This window comes from Engraulis encrasicolus, chromosome 4 (genome assembly GCF_034702125.1).
Source record: "Engraulis encrasicolus isolate BLACKSEA-1 chromosome 4, IST_EnEncr_1.0, whole genome shotgun sequence".
NCBI classification, from domain to species: Eukaryota; Metazoa; Chordata; class Actinopteri; order Clupeiformes; family Engraulidae; genus Engraulis; species Engraulis encrasicolus.
Genome location: NC_085860.1, coordinates 28,940,396 through 28,957,895, shown reverse-complemented (window position 1 = coordinate 28,957,895; position 17,500 = coordinate 28,940,396). Strand labels below are relative to the sequence as shown.

Genomic DNA, 17,500 nt, shown 5'->3' with positions numbered 1-17,500 from the left:
CTGGCACTTTTAGTGCACTGGCTCAACTGAAATTTTCAGCATGATCGCCCTAGGCACTGAAACACAGTGCCCGAAGTGCACAAGTACGTGATTTGAGACACAGCCACTGTTTTAGATGAAATATGGACCCTGCAGCACCTTCCAGATGCAGGTCAAGAGGACTCATCTTCATCTTGCTTGACAATTCTTTATCCCAGAGAACCTATGGCTGTGTTAAAAGAAGAAGACAATCCACACACTTCAGGTCTATTTTTGTGCAAAGAAGCTTTACTTGACTTGCAAGCTTTCGGTCCTTAGACCTTCATCAGGCAGAGTGGTGGCCTATCACAACTTAAGAGAACCTATGGCTGCCTGGGAGCAGCCGTGGTCAAATGGTTATGGAGGTGGTCTTAAAATCAGCGGGTTGCAGGTTCAAATCCCACCCTTACCTCTCCCTACATTTCCATCCATGTCTGAAGAGCTCTTGAGCAAGGCACCTAACCCCACATTGCTCCAGGGACTGTAACCAATACCCTCTAAATAACTGTAAGTCTGTTTGGATTAAAGCATCAGCTAAGTGTAATGTAATGTAATGTAATGTTACAAATTTACCGTCACCAAAATTGCAATGGCTATGTCTTCATCTTAGTCAGGCTACGCCCTCCTAGTTACGCAACACCTTCTGCGTTGCTACTAGTCAGGTCAAGAGCAATGCAATATCTGTCTGAGCTCTGGAGATTTCGGGAACTCCACCCACTTTGTCGCGAAGCAATCAACTTTGAGCAGCTGCAACGGCCCTAGGTAGAGGCGTGTTCAAGGCAGTGACGTGGTGTAAGCAGAGACGTTCTATTGCAACTTAGAAAATGTTTGGTTTAAACTTAGGCACAACCTTTTCTGGCCTCGACCAGTAGCAAACCGAGGGAAGCGGGTTTACCAGGCCGTTTGGAAATGTTCATTATCGTCTTGGTCAGACCAGAATGTCGGTACGAGATTTGAATCTTAATCTGTTACTTAAGCCTCTCGGTAATGTCATAGCAATGTTGTTATGTAGTCAAGCCTTTTCACTAATAAGGGAATTGGGCCAAGTGAACAGGAAGTTATAAATCTGCTAAGAGATGGCCTGCAGGCTTCATTTAGTTGCGAATATGAGTACCTCAGGCTCTTTTAGTAGCTAATTTACCACTACTTTAACCTGACTTGTGAATGAACATCCACCTGGTCTTATCAGGATCTCGTGGTGCTAACAGGACACTTACAGAGGGCCAATACACCAGGTCACCAGGCAAAAACACGGGCCCTTGAGCTAGAAGCAGACCGTGAGGAAATGAAGCTGTGACACTTTGGCTGCAGCTCTAATCCTTTAACCCCTTATCTAACCCACTATTGCCTGTGGGACTGCAAGGCAAACCATTGTTATATTTCACTATTGGCTAGTGTGAATTCACATCTATGGTGTTCAGTTTGATCAGAGGACTAAGCAGATGCTTAATTTAGCCAGGTTTATCATTTAGCCCGTGTTCACAGAATTCCCCTCAGACAGCAGGGATGTCAAATTCACACTAGCCACTATCCAAATGATGGGATGGTAAAACATCAAAGTGGTTGGTACTTTTTGGGTACTGCATTATCATTCACTCTGGTGAATGTGTTCACTTATTTCTAAGTGGCTGGAAAAGTCAATTTTGTAAAGTGAACATCCAGCCCTTGTAGACACACTTTGAAAGCTGTTATGAGGTGTTCCTGTTTTTGCTGCTTTTTTAACGTTGCGATGCAATACTCATCATTTTCTTATATCCGTGTGTAACCCACCTCTGGTTTGTTACCAGACACACAGCATACACACACAGCATGCATACACAACAGTGCACAACATGCACAACACACACGCAGACATAGACGTAGAGCTGCTCCAGCTGTGCAGCTCGCGGTCGGCCCGTTGCTAGGCGACCACTTTGTTTAACGACTTTCACTTCTCTTGATTCTTGACTGAGACCTCCACGCTTTTTGATTCTCTGAACTTTCATTAATTGATCTTTCATCTTTCACACTTTCACCTTCCTTCAATTTCCCACACTTCTTTTACTATCTACCGCTATCAACTTTTCCCTTCGGACCTTTTCTCTATTTTTGGATTTGAAGACTTTTGATTTCAACCGTGAAACTCCGGTGAGTTGTTATTAGCATTTCGCTAATAACATTTAGCCATTTATAAAAACCAATCGGAGCTTTTAGACTGTTATGTAATGAATGACATGTTGTTTCCATATTTATAAGATACTGATATCGTATTGTATTATTTAGGAAGATAACTGTAAGTAGCACTTCTATTATTTTGTGAATAGAAGAAGACGATAAAAGTACAGTAATGTTGATAAGATTTGTATTATAACTTTGCTGTATCCCTAGTAATTGACTGTGATATTCAAAGGCAATTCGAGAGATAAGTTATGAACCCCTAAGTCTCTTGTGGCGATACATTTTGTTGTATTTTGTTATATTTTTGTATCTCTTCATGTAATTCATATATGAATCAGTTAAACGGACGTTGAAATGAAATCCTCGCGACCAGCGAGGAATTGTTGGATGGTTTCTAGAATGGGCTCGCGTAGCCGCGGCCCATATGATGTTGCCATAAGCATCAGTTATTGTATGATGAAGACTGATTATTGATTTTTATCACTGCTGTATGCAGATTGGTTTTTTAAGTACGCTTTGAACCCTCAACCCTGATTGAACCCTGAACCTGATGGCGAGCCTACCCTGTGAACGACGTCCCTGACCCGCGACTAAACCCTTGAAGACTGGACCCCCTGCCTTTCCCCAGATAAGCGTCACATACATTGATACAAATACACTCGACACTCCCTCGGACTATTTCCCTCCTTATTATTTTATTTATTTCACTTCCACGGACAATCCAAGTTTCCCTTTTTAATCTCCATGGACATTGGCCATTTTATTGTTTTACAGAGCTCTGGTTTTATTTATTTATTTTCACTATTTATTATTTTATTGCATTGGGTATTTTAATACAGCTTAAGCTGGACATACTTGAACTTAACCCCCTCATTATTGATTAATAAATACTGTAATTGTTTTCTTGTATATCGACTGTTGTTTGTCAGATCATTTGCTTCTCCAGTAGCGAACCTATAGTCTCTAGGCCCAAGGATATTTCCTCTCCCGTTCCTCTCCTTCTAACTCCCTCCTGTAGAATAATACTTATAATTCTTGTAACCCATTATAGTAGTGGTGTAGTGGGGTTACACAAAACTTGGCGAGCCCTGCCAGGAGAAGCACTGATTTGACATTCAAGTCGAATATACACTGTTATTTGCATAATAGGTATACTCTTATTTTCTAATTCTATTCTATCCTATCTAATTCTTCTTGAACTCACATCTATTTATTACTGATACTGATATCTATTGATACACATCTATTTATTACTGATACTGATATCTACTGATACACATCTATTTATTACTGATACTGATATCTACTGATACACACTTTCGTAATACAAATACTGATAGTTACTGATATACACTTACTTGTTACTGATACTGATACTGATACACACTTTCGTAATACTAATACTGACAGTTACTGATTGTTGAAATATCTCTTCATTTTATGTAAACATGGAGATAATTGCACAACAGAATATTAAAATCCCTAACTCTGTCTTAGTTAGTGGGTTATGTGATGACGACCTTGATGGAGAATTTTACACATTTTTAGAAGAAAATGGACCTTTCTCACGTATCATTAATATGAATAGCACTGACTCTGAATTAAAAAACACTGCCATTGTTGAATTTGACTCAGGGCTTACAGTACGCGAATTAGGGCCATTACCTCTTTATAGAGCATCCCCACTTGATCCCAACAAAGTATATTGCGTTCAACTTCTTTCTAGTGTATACTCCAAATATGTAAGTAGTAGTATAACTAAAACTTATCTGAATTCACTGAAAGACATTGCTGAAATGAGCGGCCTGGACTTGCAGTCACTTCTGCAGAGTGAGCTTTCCCATCTCTCAGTTTCCTTGGGAGCTGGAGCCCAACCTGCCTTGGCATCCACAGTCGAGAGTTCAGGTGTATCCACAATGCAGAGCCCCGCCGGAACTTCCAAAAGCTGCCATACATCTCTGGACCGACCCAGTACAGAAGACGCTCCCTCTGCCATGGCAGCTGACGTCCCTGGTGCCATTCACTCTGCAAACCAGCTGAACTCTGATGGTTCCCCACTCCGCAGACGACCCTCCTATACACCCCCTGTGAGTGAACTCATGACCCCGGAAGTGCAGAAGGTGGTGGTTGAACACGTCATTCGAGCCAACGACTCTGCATCTTCTCACAGCAGTGCGAAACTGAGGTCCTTTTCTGGTAGAATTCCCATTCCCCACCATGAAGTGGATTACGAAACATGGCGCAACCACACCGAATTCTTGCTGTCTGACTCCAGTCTGTCCTCACGGCATGTCACAAGAAGGATTGTGGAGAGTTTGCTTGCACCAGCTGCGAATATGATCAAGCACTTAGGGCCCCATGCAAATGCTCAGGCCTACCTACGTGTTCTGGACTCTGCGTATGGCACAGTGGACGACGGTGATGAACTCTTTGCTAAATTCCTCAACACCCACCAGGATGCAGGAGAGAAACCCTCTGCTTACTTAAGCCGCCTGCAGACAGCTCTCAACCAGGTGATTCAAAGAGGAGGTTTGCCACAGAGGGACCATGACCGTCAACTGTTAAAGCAGTTTTGTAGAGGCTGCTGGGACAACACTCTCATCAACAGCCTACAGCTGGAATTAAAGAAAAATGCTCCACCTCCCTTCTCTCAACTTTTGCTGCTCCTCCGCACTGAAGAGGATAAGCAGGCTGCAAAGTCCATCCGCATGTCCCAGCACCTGGGCCTCCCTCGGCCCAAAGTCCAGTCTAAAGCCCACTATGTCTATGACTGCAATGACGATCTAGACTCTCAGCTCAAAGAGACACTCTCTGCCGGTGAGAAACAAATGAAAAAAGAAATAGCCGAACTGAAAGCTCAACTTGCATCACTGAAAGCTTCACAGTCCGAGCAAAACAAGAACACCTCAATGCAGAAAAACGAGCCCAAAAGACACAAACCCAGCTCAGCCCGAACTACTGACCAGCCCTCATTTGCTGAGACCATGTCCAAGAGACCGAAACCTGGCTACTGTTTCAACTGTGGAGAAGATGGCCACCTCTCCTCAGTGTGCAGTGACCCAGCAAATCCAGTGCTAGTTGACACAAAGAGGAAAGCACTCAGAGAGAAACAGCAGGCTTGGGACATAGCCCATGGTGTCTCACGCTCTGCACATTTAAACCAACAGTAGTTTCTGTTATGGGGCAAACGGAAACTGAAACAACCCCTGCCTCACCAACACCCCAAACCCCCCACTTCACAAAGACACCAAGAACTAAAGCAAGACTCTGTTATGCAGGCTCGAAGCACCAGTCCCACCTCCCAAAAGGGCTCATTGGTCAGAAATGCACAGCAAAACTCACCATATCAGGCATACAGTGCAAAAGCTTGCTGGATACCGGTTCTCAGGTGACAACAGTATCCCTGTCTTTTTATGAAGATCACCTGTCCCACCAACCCATTCATTCCATGAGCCACCTCCTTGAAGTTGAGGGAGCTAACGGGCAGTCAGTTCCATACCTTGGGTATGTAGAGATTCATGTGAAGTTCCCCAAAGAATTCATCAAGTCTGCACCTGAAATAGACACCCTGGCTCTAGTCATCCCTGACATCCGCTCCAACAGTGACATACCTGTCCTCATTGGCACCAACACACTGGACCTGCTTTATGATGAGCACTGTGATTCCCCTACCACCAGCTTGACTTCCACTTTACACGGATACGCACAGATATTGAAAATGCTGGCATACAGAAAGACACAGCGAGATAGTGGACACCTTGGAACAGTAACACTGAGGAGTAAAGTGCACAAAGTCATCCCAGCTAGAGGAAGAGTTCCACTGGAGGGTCACGTGAGCAGCAGCAATGTCAACACTGAAAGCTATGCCCTGATAGAACATCCAACCACATCAGCTCTGCCAGGTGGAATCCTTGTAGACTCTTGCCTCATCACTTTGCCATCTCAGCACCCCTTCAAACTTCCTGTCTGGGTGCGGAATGAAACAGAGCATGACATCACTCTGCCCATGAACTGTGTCATTGCTGAGCTGACCATCCCCCATGAAATCCTTCCCAGTCCCCCTCCGGAATTAAATCAGACTGAAACAGTCAGATGTTGTCAGCTGTCCTATCAGCAGCCATGTTCAGCTGAAACACCTGATTTAAAGTTTGATTTTGGTGACTCCCCACTCTCAGAGCCCTGGAAGAAAAGAGTCACAAACACCCTGAGCCACTTCTCTGATGTCTTTGCCCATCATGAATTGGATTATGGCCATGCAACCAAAGTGAAACATCGCATTCAGCTTCATGATGACACTCCATTCAAACTGAGATCAAGGCCAATCCACCCCCAAGATTTTGAAGCTGTGAGGAAACACCTGAAAACACTCCTGGATGCAGGAGTGATTCGTCATTCAGAGTCCCCCTACTCCTCCCCAATTGTTGTCGTCCGCAAAAAGAATGGAGATGTGCGGCTATGTATCGATTACAGGAAACTCAATTCCTTGACAGTACGTGATGCCTATGCACTCCCCAATCTTGAAGAAGCCTTTTCAGCCCTTGCTGGGTCCAAATGGTTTTCAGTGATGGACCTCAAGTCTGGTTATTACCAGATTGAAATGGAGGAGCGGGATAAAGGAAAGACAGCTTTTGTATGCCCGCTGGGGTTTTATGAGTTTAACCGTATGCCCCAGGGGATTACCAATGCACCCAGTACTTTTCAAAGATTGATGGAGAGATGCATGGGAAACCTCAATCTGAAAGAAGTACTTGTATTTTTAGATGACGTCATTGTTTTTTCTAGCACTCTAGAAGAACATGAAAGCAGACTTTTACATGTACTCCAACAGTTAAGAGAACACGGCCTGAAGCTCTCGCCTTCAAAGTGCAGCTTTTTTCAAAGCTCAGTGCGTTATTTGGGGCATATCGTTTCAAGCAAAGGTGTGGAGACTGATCCTGAGAAAGTCAGTGCCCTCCGCACGTGGCCCAGACCCCAAAATCTCAAAGACCTCAAGTCATTCCTAGGCTTTGCGGGATATTATCGTCGCTATGTGAAAGACTACTCCAAAATCATCAAACCCCTGAATGACCTCACAAAGGGCTACCCACCCAACCAGAAGGGAAAGAGAGCGACAACAACCTCTGGACCATACTTCAATGTCAAGGAGCCATTTGCAAACCGCTGGACAGATGAATGTCAGCAAGCTTTTGAAACCATCATAGAGAAACTAACATCAGCACCTGTACTTGGATATGCAAATCCAAAACTCCCATATGTCCTCCACACGGATGCGAGCACCGTTGGGCTAGGTGCTGTCCTCTATCAAGAACAAGATGGTGAAATGCGAGTAATTGCTTATGCAAGTAGAGGACTGTCCCCCTGTGAAAAACGCTATCCAGCTCACAAGCTTGAATTCCTTGCATTGAAATGGTCCATAGCAGAGAAATTTCAAGATTATTTGTATGGCAACACATTCACTGTAGTGACAGACAATAATCCTCTCACCTATATTCTGAAGTCTGCCAAGCTTGACGCTACCAGTTATCGGTGGTTGGCAGCCCTTTCCACATTCGATTTCAACATCAAATATCGTGCTGGGAAGTGCAATCAAGATGGCGATGGTCTTTCCAGACGACACCACGATACTCTGCCAGACGACCATGGTTCTCTCAAGGAAAGGGAACGGATAGAACAATTCACCTCTCGTCATTTACCTCCAGCCCCTGACCAGAGCCTGTCTGTTGAGACCATACATGCCCTTTGTCACCGACATCTCTTGAGTGACGCGGATGATAACCTGCCCTCCATCACCCTGGTAGAGTCTCTTTCACTCCATGCCGATGCAGTGCCAGATTTGTACGAGGAGGACATGGCATTAGGCTGTCCAACCTTACCTACCTACAGCAAGGGAGAGCTCCGTCACCAACAGAGAGCAGATCCAGTCATAAGCGCTGTGGTTGAGCTTTTGGAGGCAGCCAATGTAGCGAAACCCAATGTGAACACAGAATCCTTGGAGTTGAAGCTATTGCTGAAACAATGGAAAAAACTGGAAATGAGAGATGGTCTTCTTTATAGAACTCGACGGGCCGACAATACCATTACCTTCCAGTTTGTGGCCCCAAAATCCCTGAGATCCACCATTCTCCAGTGCCTCCACGATGAGATGGGGCACATGGGCCTGGAAAGAACTGTAGATTTAGCCCGTTCAAGATTCTATTGGCCCAAAATGGCTGCAGATGTGGAAGACAAGATTAAAACATGTGGACGCTGTGTGCGGAGGAAAACACCACCTGAGAAATCCGCACCCCTTGTGAATATCCAAACAACTCGTCCCATGGAATTAGTATGCATGGATTATCTGTCCTTGGAGCCTGATAGCCACAATACAAAAGACATCTTAGTCATCACCGATCATTTCACAAAGTATGCAGTGGCTATACCTACCAAAGACCAGAAGGCTACCACAGTTGCAAAAGTACTCTGGGAACAGTTTCTAGTGCATTACGGGTTTCCTGAACGCCTACTGAGTGACCAGGGCAGGGACTTTGAATCCCAACTCATCAAAGAATTGTGTGTCCTTGCTGGTATCACCAAAGTACGCACCAGTCCATATCACCCTAGGGGAAACCCAGTTGAGCGTTTTAACCGAACTCTTTTAAGTATGTTAGGTACCCTGACAGACAAGAAGAAAAGTCACTGGCGTGACTATGTGAAACCCCTGACACATGCTTATAATTGCACTAAGAATGAGGTGACCGGGTTTAGCCCATACGAATTGATGTTTGGGCGCCAACCAAGGCTCCCTGTAGACATTGCATTCTGTTTGCCTGCTAAGAAGTCCGCTCACAAGACTCACTCCCAGTACGTTAAAAGTTTGAAGTCCTACTTGAAAGAAAGCTACAACATAGCCATCACCAATGCTAAGAAAGTAGCTGACAAGAACAAAAAGAGATTTGATTTAAAAGTGAGAGAGTCATGTCTGGAAGTCGGAGATCGAGTTCTTGTCCGCAACCTCAGACTTCGTAACAGGCATAAACTTGCTGATCGATGGGAGCCCAATGTGTATTTCATACAGAAGAGAGCAGGAGAGCTGCCAGTCTACACCGTGTGTCCTGTGGGCCAGGATGGCCCAACACGTACTCTACACAGAGATCTCCTGCTGCCTTGTGGTAACCTGTGTGAGCCTGAGGAAGACGAGCCAGTAAAGTCGGGACCTCGGCGGCCACGAACACGACAGAGTCCACTTCCAGCTCCAGAGGAGAGCCGTGATTCAGATGACGATTCGTCGTGTGACGAGCCAGTGAAGCCGAGACCCCGCCGCTCACGAACCCGGCAGAGTCAACCTCCAGCTCCAGAAGTGAGTTCTGACTCAGCGGATGATTCGGCGAGCTGCTCCTTCCAGCCATCCGCCACCCCTGAGAGACGCCTCAAGGTGCTTGATGTCGCTGCTGCAACCACCCAGCGCCCAGTCCTTGCTTCTGCTGCTGAAGGTCCTGGCCATCCTGCTGCAACCACCCAGCACCCAGTCCGTGCTTCTGCTGCTGAAGGTCCTGGCCATCCTGCTGCAACCACCCAGCGCCCAGTCCATGCTGCTGCTGCTGAAGGTCCTGGCCATCCTGCTGCAACCACCCAGCGCCCAGTCCATGCTGCTGCTGAAGGTCCTGTCCATCCTGCTGCAACCACCCAGCACCCAGTCCGTGCTTCTGCTGCTGAAGGTCCTGGCCATCCTGCTGCAACCACCCAGCGCCCAGCCCGTGCTGCTGCTGCTGAAGGTCCTGGCCATCCTGCTGCAACCACCCAGCGCCCAGTCCGTGCTTCTGCTGCTGAAGGTCCTGGCCATCCTGCTGCAACCACCCAGCGCCCAGTCAGTGCTTCTACTGCTGAAGGTCCTGACCATCCTGCTGCAACCACCCAGTGCCCAGTCCGTGCTGCTGCTGCTGAAGGTCCTGGACGTCCGGCTGCAACCACCCAGTGCCCAGTCCGTGCTGCTGCTGCTGAAGGTCCTGTCCATCCTGCTGCAACCACCCAACGCCCAGTCCGTGCTGCTGCTGCTGAAGGTCCTGGCCATCCTGCTGCCGTCAAGGATCCAGGCCCTCTTACTGCTGCTCTTTCCATTGACCATGGAGTGAAGCCTCAAACAACAGAGATCATTGAAACTGCATTACCAGAACATCACAATGCCATGGAAAACGAGCCTCGGGAGGAAGACCTGGAGAGAGAGTCGTTGAGAGTACTTGAACACAATGAAGTGGCAGATGACGCAACGCAAGATGTGCCAGATGATGACGTGCCTTCTGATGATCTTCCCAGGAGATCAGAGAGAATGCGGAGAGCTCCCAGCCGCCTTCAGTACTCCCACTTAGGAAACCCCCTGATCTTGTTTGCTCACAACCTTTTAGACAGTTTTAGTACAGCCCTAACCTCCTTTAACGAGTTAGATAATCACTCGCTCCTTAGAATCTAGCTTTTAGTGCAAAAGCCATTAGAACCCTTGAAGGGACTCAATGTAACTTTAAGGGGGGAGAGTGTAACTCGCAAAAGCTTTTAGAACCCTTGAAGGGACTCAAGGTAATTTAGGGGGGGAGCGTGTAACCCACCTCTGGTTTGTTACCAGACACACAGCATACACACACAGCATGCATACACAACAGTGCACAACATGCACAACACACACGCAGACATAGACGTAGAGCTGCTCCAGCTGTGCAGCTCGCGGTCGGCCCGTTGCTAGGCGACCACTTTGTTTAACGACTTTCACTTCTCTTGATTCTTGACTGAGACCTCCACGCTTTTTGATTCTCTGAACTTTCATTAATTGATCTTTCATCTTTCACACTTTCACCTTCCTTCAATTTCCCACACTTCTTTTACTATCTACCGCTATCAACTTTTCTCTTCGGACCTTTTCTGAGTGTAACTCGCAAAAGCTTTTAGAACCCTTGAAGGGACTCAAGGTAATTTAGGGGGGGAGCGTGTAACCCACCTCTGGTTTGTTACCAGACACACAGCATACACACACAGCATGCATACACAACAGTGCACAACATGCACAACACACACGCAGACATAGACGTAGAGCTGCTCCAGCTGTGCAGCTCGCGGTCGGCCCGTTGCTAGGCGACCACTTTGTTTAACGACTTTCACTTCTCTTGATTCTTGACTGAGACCTCCACGCTTTTTGATTCTCTGAACTTTCATTAATTGATCCTTCATCTTTCACACTTTCACCTTCCTTCAATTTCCCACACTTCTTTTACTATCTACCGCTATCAACTTTTCCCTTCGGACCTTTTCTCTATTTTTGGATTTGAAGACTTTTGATTTCAACCGTGAAACTCCGGTGAGTTGTTATTAGCATTTCGCTAATAACATTTAGCCATTTATAAAAACCAATCGGAGCTTTTAGACTGTTATGTAATGAATGACATGTTGTTTCCATATTTATAAGATACTGATATCGTATTGTATTATTTAGGAAGATAACTGTAAGTAGCACTTCTATTATTTTGTGAATAGAAGAAGACGATAAAAGTACAGTAATGTTGATAAGATTTGTATTATAACTTTGCTGTATCCCTAGTACTTGACTGTGATATTCAAAGGCAATTCGAGAGATAAGTTATGAACCCCTAAGTCTCTTGTGGCGATACATTTTGTTGTATTTTGTTATATTTTTGTATCTCTTCATGTAATTCATATATGAATCAGTTAAACGGACGTTGAAATGAAATCCTCGTGACCAGCGAGGAATTGTTGGATGGTTTCTAGAATGGGCTCGCGTAGCCGCGGCCCATATGATGTTGCCATAAGCATCAGTTATTGTATGATGAAGACTGATTATTGATTTTTATCACTGCTGTATGCAGATTGGTTTTTTAAGTACGCTTTGAACCCTCAACCCTGATTGAACCCTGAACCTGATGGCGAGCCTACCCTGTGAACGACGTCCCTGACCCGCGACTAAACCCTTGAAGACTGGACCCCCTGCCTTTCCCCAGATAAGCGTCACATACATTGATACAAATACACTCGACACTCCCTCGGACTATTTCCCTCCTTATTATTTTATTTATTTCACTTCCACGGACAATCCAAGTTTCCCTTTTTAATCTCCATGGACATTGGCCATTTTATTGTTTTACAGAGCTCTGGTTTTATTTATTTATTTTCACTATTTATTATTTTATTGCATTGGGTATTTTAATACAGCTTAAGCTGGACATACTTGAACTTAACCCCCTCATTATTGATTAATAAATACTGTAATTGTTTTCTTGTATATCGACTGTTGTTTGTCAGATCATTTGCTTCTCCAGTAGCGAACCTATAGTCTCTAGGCCCAAGGATATTTCCTCTCCCGTTCCTCTCCTTCTAACTCCCTCCTGTAGAATACTACTTATAATTCTTGTAACCCATTATAGTAGTGGTGTAGTGGGGTTACACGTGTTTTGACTACCTAAATAGGCCATGTAAAGTGTTTTGACAAGTATGTCAAACATATTTAAGGTAAGTGGCAATCACCCATGGGGGGGTTGTAAGTAAGGTTTCTGATGTAATCCACATCCCAGACAGTTAATATCTATGGGAGTGTTGGGGTTAGATATGCAAAAACGAATTATGCATACAAAATACATTATCCCTCTACACCCCAGTGTTTCTCAAAGTGTGGTCGGGAGACCTCAAGTGGTCCGTGAGGAGATTTATAAAAATGTTGTCAGGGTTTCCAAGACAAACAAGCATAGGCTGTGTTTGTAACATTTAGAATGCTGAACAGATCTATACGTTCTTTCACTACATTAAGACAGGCCTTTAGTTTGTTATGAAAATAAGAACCTCCATTTAGTGGTCCTTGGTCTGAAAGAAGTTTGAGAAATAGTTCAGTCTACAGTTTTCAATCAACAAAAAAATGTACTGTATATGATGTCAGCAGCTTTGTGAGTTGAAAAGTGAAACTTTTTCAACTCTCAGGGCCTAACATTTGAGGTGCATCTGGCTGTTGATACACAAGGCACCTAAGGCGCGTGAACAGCATTCAAAGCACCTTCTGCCTTTCCCAAACAACAGATACACAGATACCGGGTACTCTCTCTGCTAAAACACCTAGTCTTATGATCAGAGCCTAACCTGGTATGGTAGCTTCTACTTCACGGGTGAGGAGAAGACAAAAATTCGAAAGAATGTTGGAGTCCACAGAATTTAACAAAGAATTCTGGAATCGTACATTGTTACATTACATCACAACATTCTAGAATATTCTAATCCTGTTCATTTGAAAGCTCAGGCTTTCGATCATGACCTCGCAATGTGAAGTCTGTTCAATGGCAGCACTCTCTGATTGGAGCTGGGCTGTTGTCACTGGGCTTGCTTTGGAACAGACTGAGAAAACAGGTAGTGCGAGAATCCCAGGTGTTCTGTGACAGAGGGAGTGTGTGTTTGTTTGTGTGATGAAAGAATGCTTTGCCAGATGTCCCACTTTTGTGTCCTTGTTTTGGTGTGTGTGTGTGTGGGTGTGCGTGTGTGTTTTCATGTGTGTGTGTGTGCGTGGGAGTGTGCGTGTGCGTTTGTGTTTGTGTTTGTGTTTGTGTCTGTGTGTTTCCGTGTGTTTCCGTGTGTGTGTTATTGAGTATACAAGTCCGTGTGTGGGTATGTTTGTGTTTACATGCAAGAGAGAGAGAGAAACAAGTAAACATTGGCAGATGGGTAAATGAGCTTGCTAATGTCGCATACCTACTCCCATCCGTTGACTGTGTTTGTGACCGAGTATATCCATGCATGTTGATTTGCTTATGCGTATTCAGGAATGCCGACAGAGGGGACAGCTGTCCCGGGCCGAGGGAGAAAAGGGGTCTAGAATTGGGTCCTCTTACATTATATGTATTGGGTAGGGTTGGATTCAGATGACTTTGTCCCGGGCCCGACAAAAGCTGTCAGCGGCCCTGTGCGTATTTATACTGTAGGTTTATATGTGTGCCTGTGTGTGTTTGTTTATGTGTGTGTGTGTATTTATGTGCTTTCTTGTTTGCTTGCTTAATTTTGCGCGGTGGCATCTCGTCAGATGGTGCTCGCTGTGATTAGCGCGCTAGCTCACGTCTTCCGGCATGTCTGCGCCATGCACACCTGCAATCTCCTGATGTTTAACCCCGTAGTCAGCGGCTGTGTTGCAGTGATTACGCCGCGTCCTCCAGGGACATCGATTGTCCTGCCCCTGCCGGGCTTCACCCCCCCACCCCTCCTCACCCCACTCACACCCCTCAGCTCCTCTGCCCCACACAATGCTGACGAATGAACTCGTGGCCCTGCCAACTCCAATTAGGCATCAGAGCCGCATCGACGCAACCCCTCCACCCCTCCATCCCTCCACTCCTCCACTCCTCCACCCTCCTCCACTCCTCCACTTCTGGCTCCTGCTCCCCCCACCCGCTCCCTTAGCTCCTCTACGGAGGAGGAAGGGGTGGGGAGGCAAGAAAAACAAACTTTTAATCAAATTTCACTCGGAAAGGGCCCTCGGGGGGTAGCTGAGGATTTTTTATTCAGAATTCTCCTCCTCTCCTCTCTTTCCTCGTCTCTCTCTCTCTCTCTCTCTCTCTCTCTCTCTCTCTCTCTCTCTCTCTCTCTCTCTCTCTCATCCCCTCTTCCTCTCGTCTCTCTCTCTCTCTCTCTCTCTTTCTCTCTCTCTCATCCCCTCCTATTCTCCTCCCCTCCCATCTCCTCTGTCTGTCTGTCTTTGTGCATCTGTTTAAGCGAGGGCTGTCGCAAGGAACGATTTTTCCCCTCTCCCCGTATCGATCAGGGTCGAGGCATGACCTGGCTCACAGCTAAGTGACAGCCAAACAGTGAATAGTGGATCTCATAATCAGCTGCGGAGATGGCTCGTAGAACCCCCTCTCCCGCCGCCTCTGCCGCCGCGCTAAACCGCTTGACACAACCAAAACACTCCGCTCGTCCGATTCAATACAACACAATGCACTCCCGCTGTCCTATCCTGCTGTCCGCTTAATAACAATCCCTTTAATTCCGCATTTATTTCGATGTCTGAAGTTAGAAGTCGGGACAAATTAAATGGTATTGTTTCGTGGTATTGATGTGTGGCGTGAGGTGTTGTGTGCAGGATTTAAAGCAGTCTTTTGGCTAATTGAGAGGGTGGAGAGGGGGTGAAGTGAAGTGGGGGTGCTGTGCAGGGCTGGATTAATACACAGGCTAGATATGGCTGCAGCCTAGGGGCCCCCATCTGCCTGGGGGCCCCCGATTGGTCAAAAGAGGAAAAAATGCTAAATTGTGATGCATTATTGAAAAAATCATTTGTTGTGTTGAGCACACTTGGTTGACATGTTATCCTTAATTCCTAGCCTGTAATTATGACACTGTCCATATGAATTTCGTGCAAAATTTGCCTTTGGGGGGCCCACAGAAACCTGTAGCCTAGGGACCCCATGCCATGTTAATTCGGCCCTGGTGCTGTGTCTCCCACACCCGAGCGAGGCCGAGTTACTAACAGACCTCCTCTGTAGCATCCTGATCCGGCCAGTCACCCGGGCCCCACCTGCCTGCTTCTTCTCGATCGATGGTCCTCTGCTTCAGATCTTGTAAAATGGCTTTAGTGGGTTTTTTTCCTCTGCACAGAGTGGGGACACTGTGCACACCTAAATAAATAAAAAAGTAAAAAATAAAATAAATAAATAAAAAACACAAGGGCCACCACAAACACTCCCGTCCCACCTCAACGACAACAAACAACAACAACAAACGCACCTCCCCTTCAACCCAAGGTCGAGATAAACAGCCCTACCCACCCTCATCGCCCGCCACACCACCCCAGCAACCCACCACCCACCCCAGCCCTGCTTTGATTATACTAATGCAGACATTAAAAGCCCAGGAATTCAATTAAATTTGTGTCTTTTTTGCCACAGAGGGAAGAAGAAAGGCCCGGGAGAAGACAGAGGACACAAGGGTGGAGGTGGGGGGTGGGGGGGTGAGGGAGAGGAGGGGGGAGGAGGGGAGGGGAGACGCTATCGCAAGAGAGCGGCCTTAATAAGGCACAAACAAAGAGACCCGGGGACGAGGACGAGGGGATAGCAGGCAGGCAGGCAGGCAGGCAGGCGACGTAAAGGGCACGGGCACGATAAGCATCAAAGGAGAGTTTTTACAGGAAGCATAATCGCTCCTGGATGATAGGACGCATCGGGATAGGGGAGGAGCGGTGGGGGGGAGAGAGAGAGAGAGAGAGGGGCGGCCCATTCCCATACCCTGGTGGGATGGAGTGGGTGTGGGAGAGGGTGGGGTGGAGTGGGGGTATGTAACGGTGCAGTTGGAGTGTGGTGGAGTGTGGTGGAGATGGGATGGGATGTGCTCGACCAGGCTGCTCCGGCACATTTTAAAGAAGCTGCTGCGCTGAAGATCAAGGTCATCCTTTACCTCTTTCCTCTTTACCTCTTTCCCTTTTGTATGTCGTTCTTTAATTCTCTGTGTCCTTCATTCCGTCTCCGTCTGTCTGTTGGTAGTGTCTACGCTGCATCTCCTTCCATCTTTTTTTAATCTTTGATCATATTCCTCTCTTCACTTCACCATCTGTTTCTCTGTCTTTCTGCTTTACTTTTTACTTTCCATCATTTTCTCTATTTCTTACTCTGTCTGTCTCTGTCTGTTTTTTTCCGGTCATCCTCCCGTCTTCCTTTTTTATCTCGATCTTCTAATATATTCTCTCTCTCTCTCTCTCTCTCTCTCTCTCTCTCTCTCTCTCTCTCTCTCTCTCTCTCTCTCTCTGTTCCACTCCCTCCATTCTTACTTTGTCCAGTTGTCTTTATTTGTCCTATATCTATCTATCTATCTATCTACGTATCTATCCTCTAGTATCTCTGCATCTTCCGGCTCCTGTCTCTCCGCCCCTCCTTGTGAGAGTGAGTGTGGTCTGGCTGTTGAGGAGGAAGTCATTAGGTATGCAAGGCGTGGCGTCAGCCAGCGTTATTAGGCCCACTGTGAGCTTAGTGTGGGAGGACAATTAAGACAGCGAGATGGAACCCCAGACTTTGCCCTCACATAGTTAATTTCCACAATCACCCAAGTGAATGTGTATTTGTGCATGTGCGTGTGTGTGTGTGCGTGCGTGCGTCCGTGCGTGTGTGTGAGTGTGTGTGTGTGTGTGTAATGCTATAATGTGGCCCAGGAGCTGTGTGTGTTGTATCATAAATAGAGGTAATACATCTTTGTGTAAACAAACACCCCAATCTGCGTCTCTGAATTATTGCTTTGGATCTAATTCAGTGAAGACGAGAGTTTTGCATTAGGATAATTATCTGAAAGAATGAGTGTGTGCTTATATATTTATATCTGCTGCGCCCACCGTGGA

At 46.2% G+C, this 17,500-nt stretch overlaps 1 protein-coding gene across 1 annotated transcript in view; it reads left to right on the top strand.

Moving 5' to 3' along the window:
• Positions 1-10,336: 10,336 nt before the first annotated feature.
• The window catches only part of LOC134448043 (multiple epidermal growth factor-like domains protein 11), a 190,133-nt gene continuing 182,969 nt past the window's right edge, over positions 10,337-17,500 (top strand). Inside the window, exon 1 of the mRNA XM_063197802.1 lies at positions 10,337-10,503. Within this exon, the coding sequence (XP_063053872.1) occupies positions 10,337-10,503 (167 nt within the window). The remainder of the gene's footprint in view (positions 10,504-17,500) is intronic.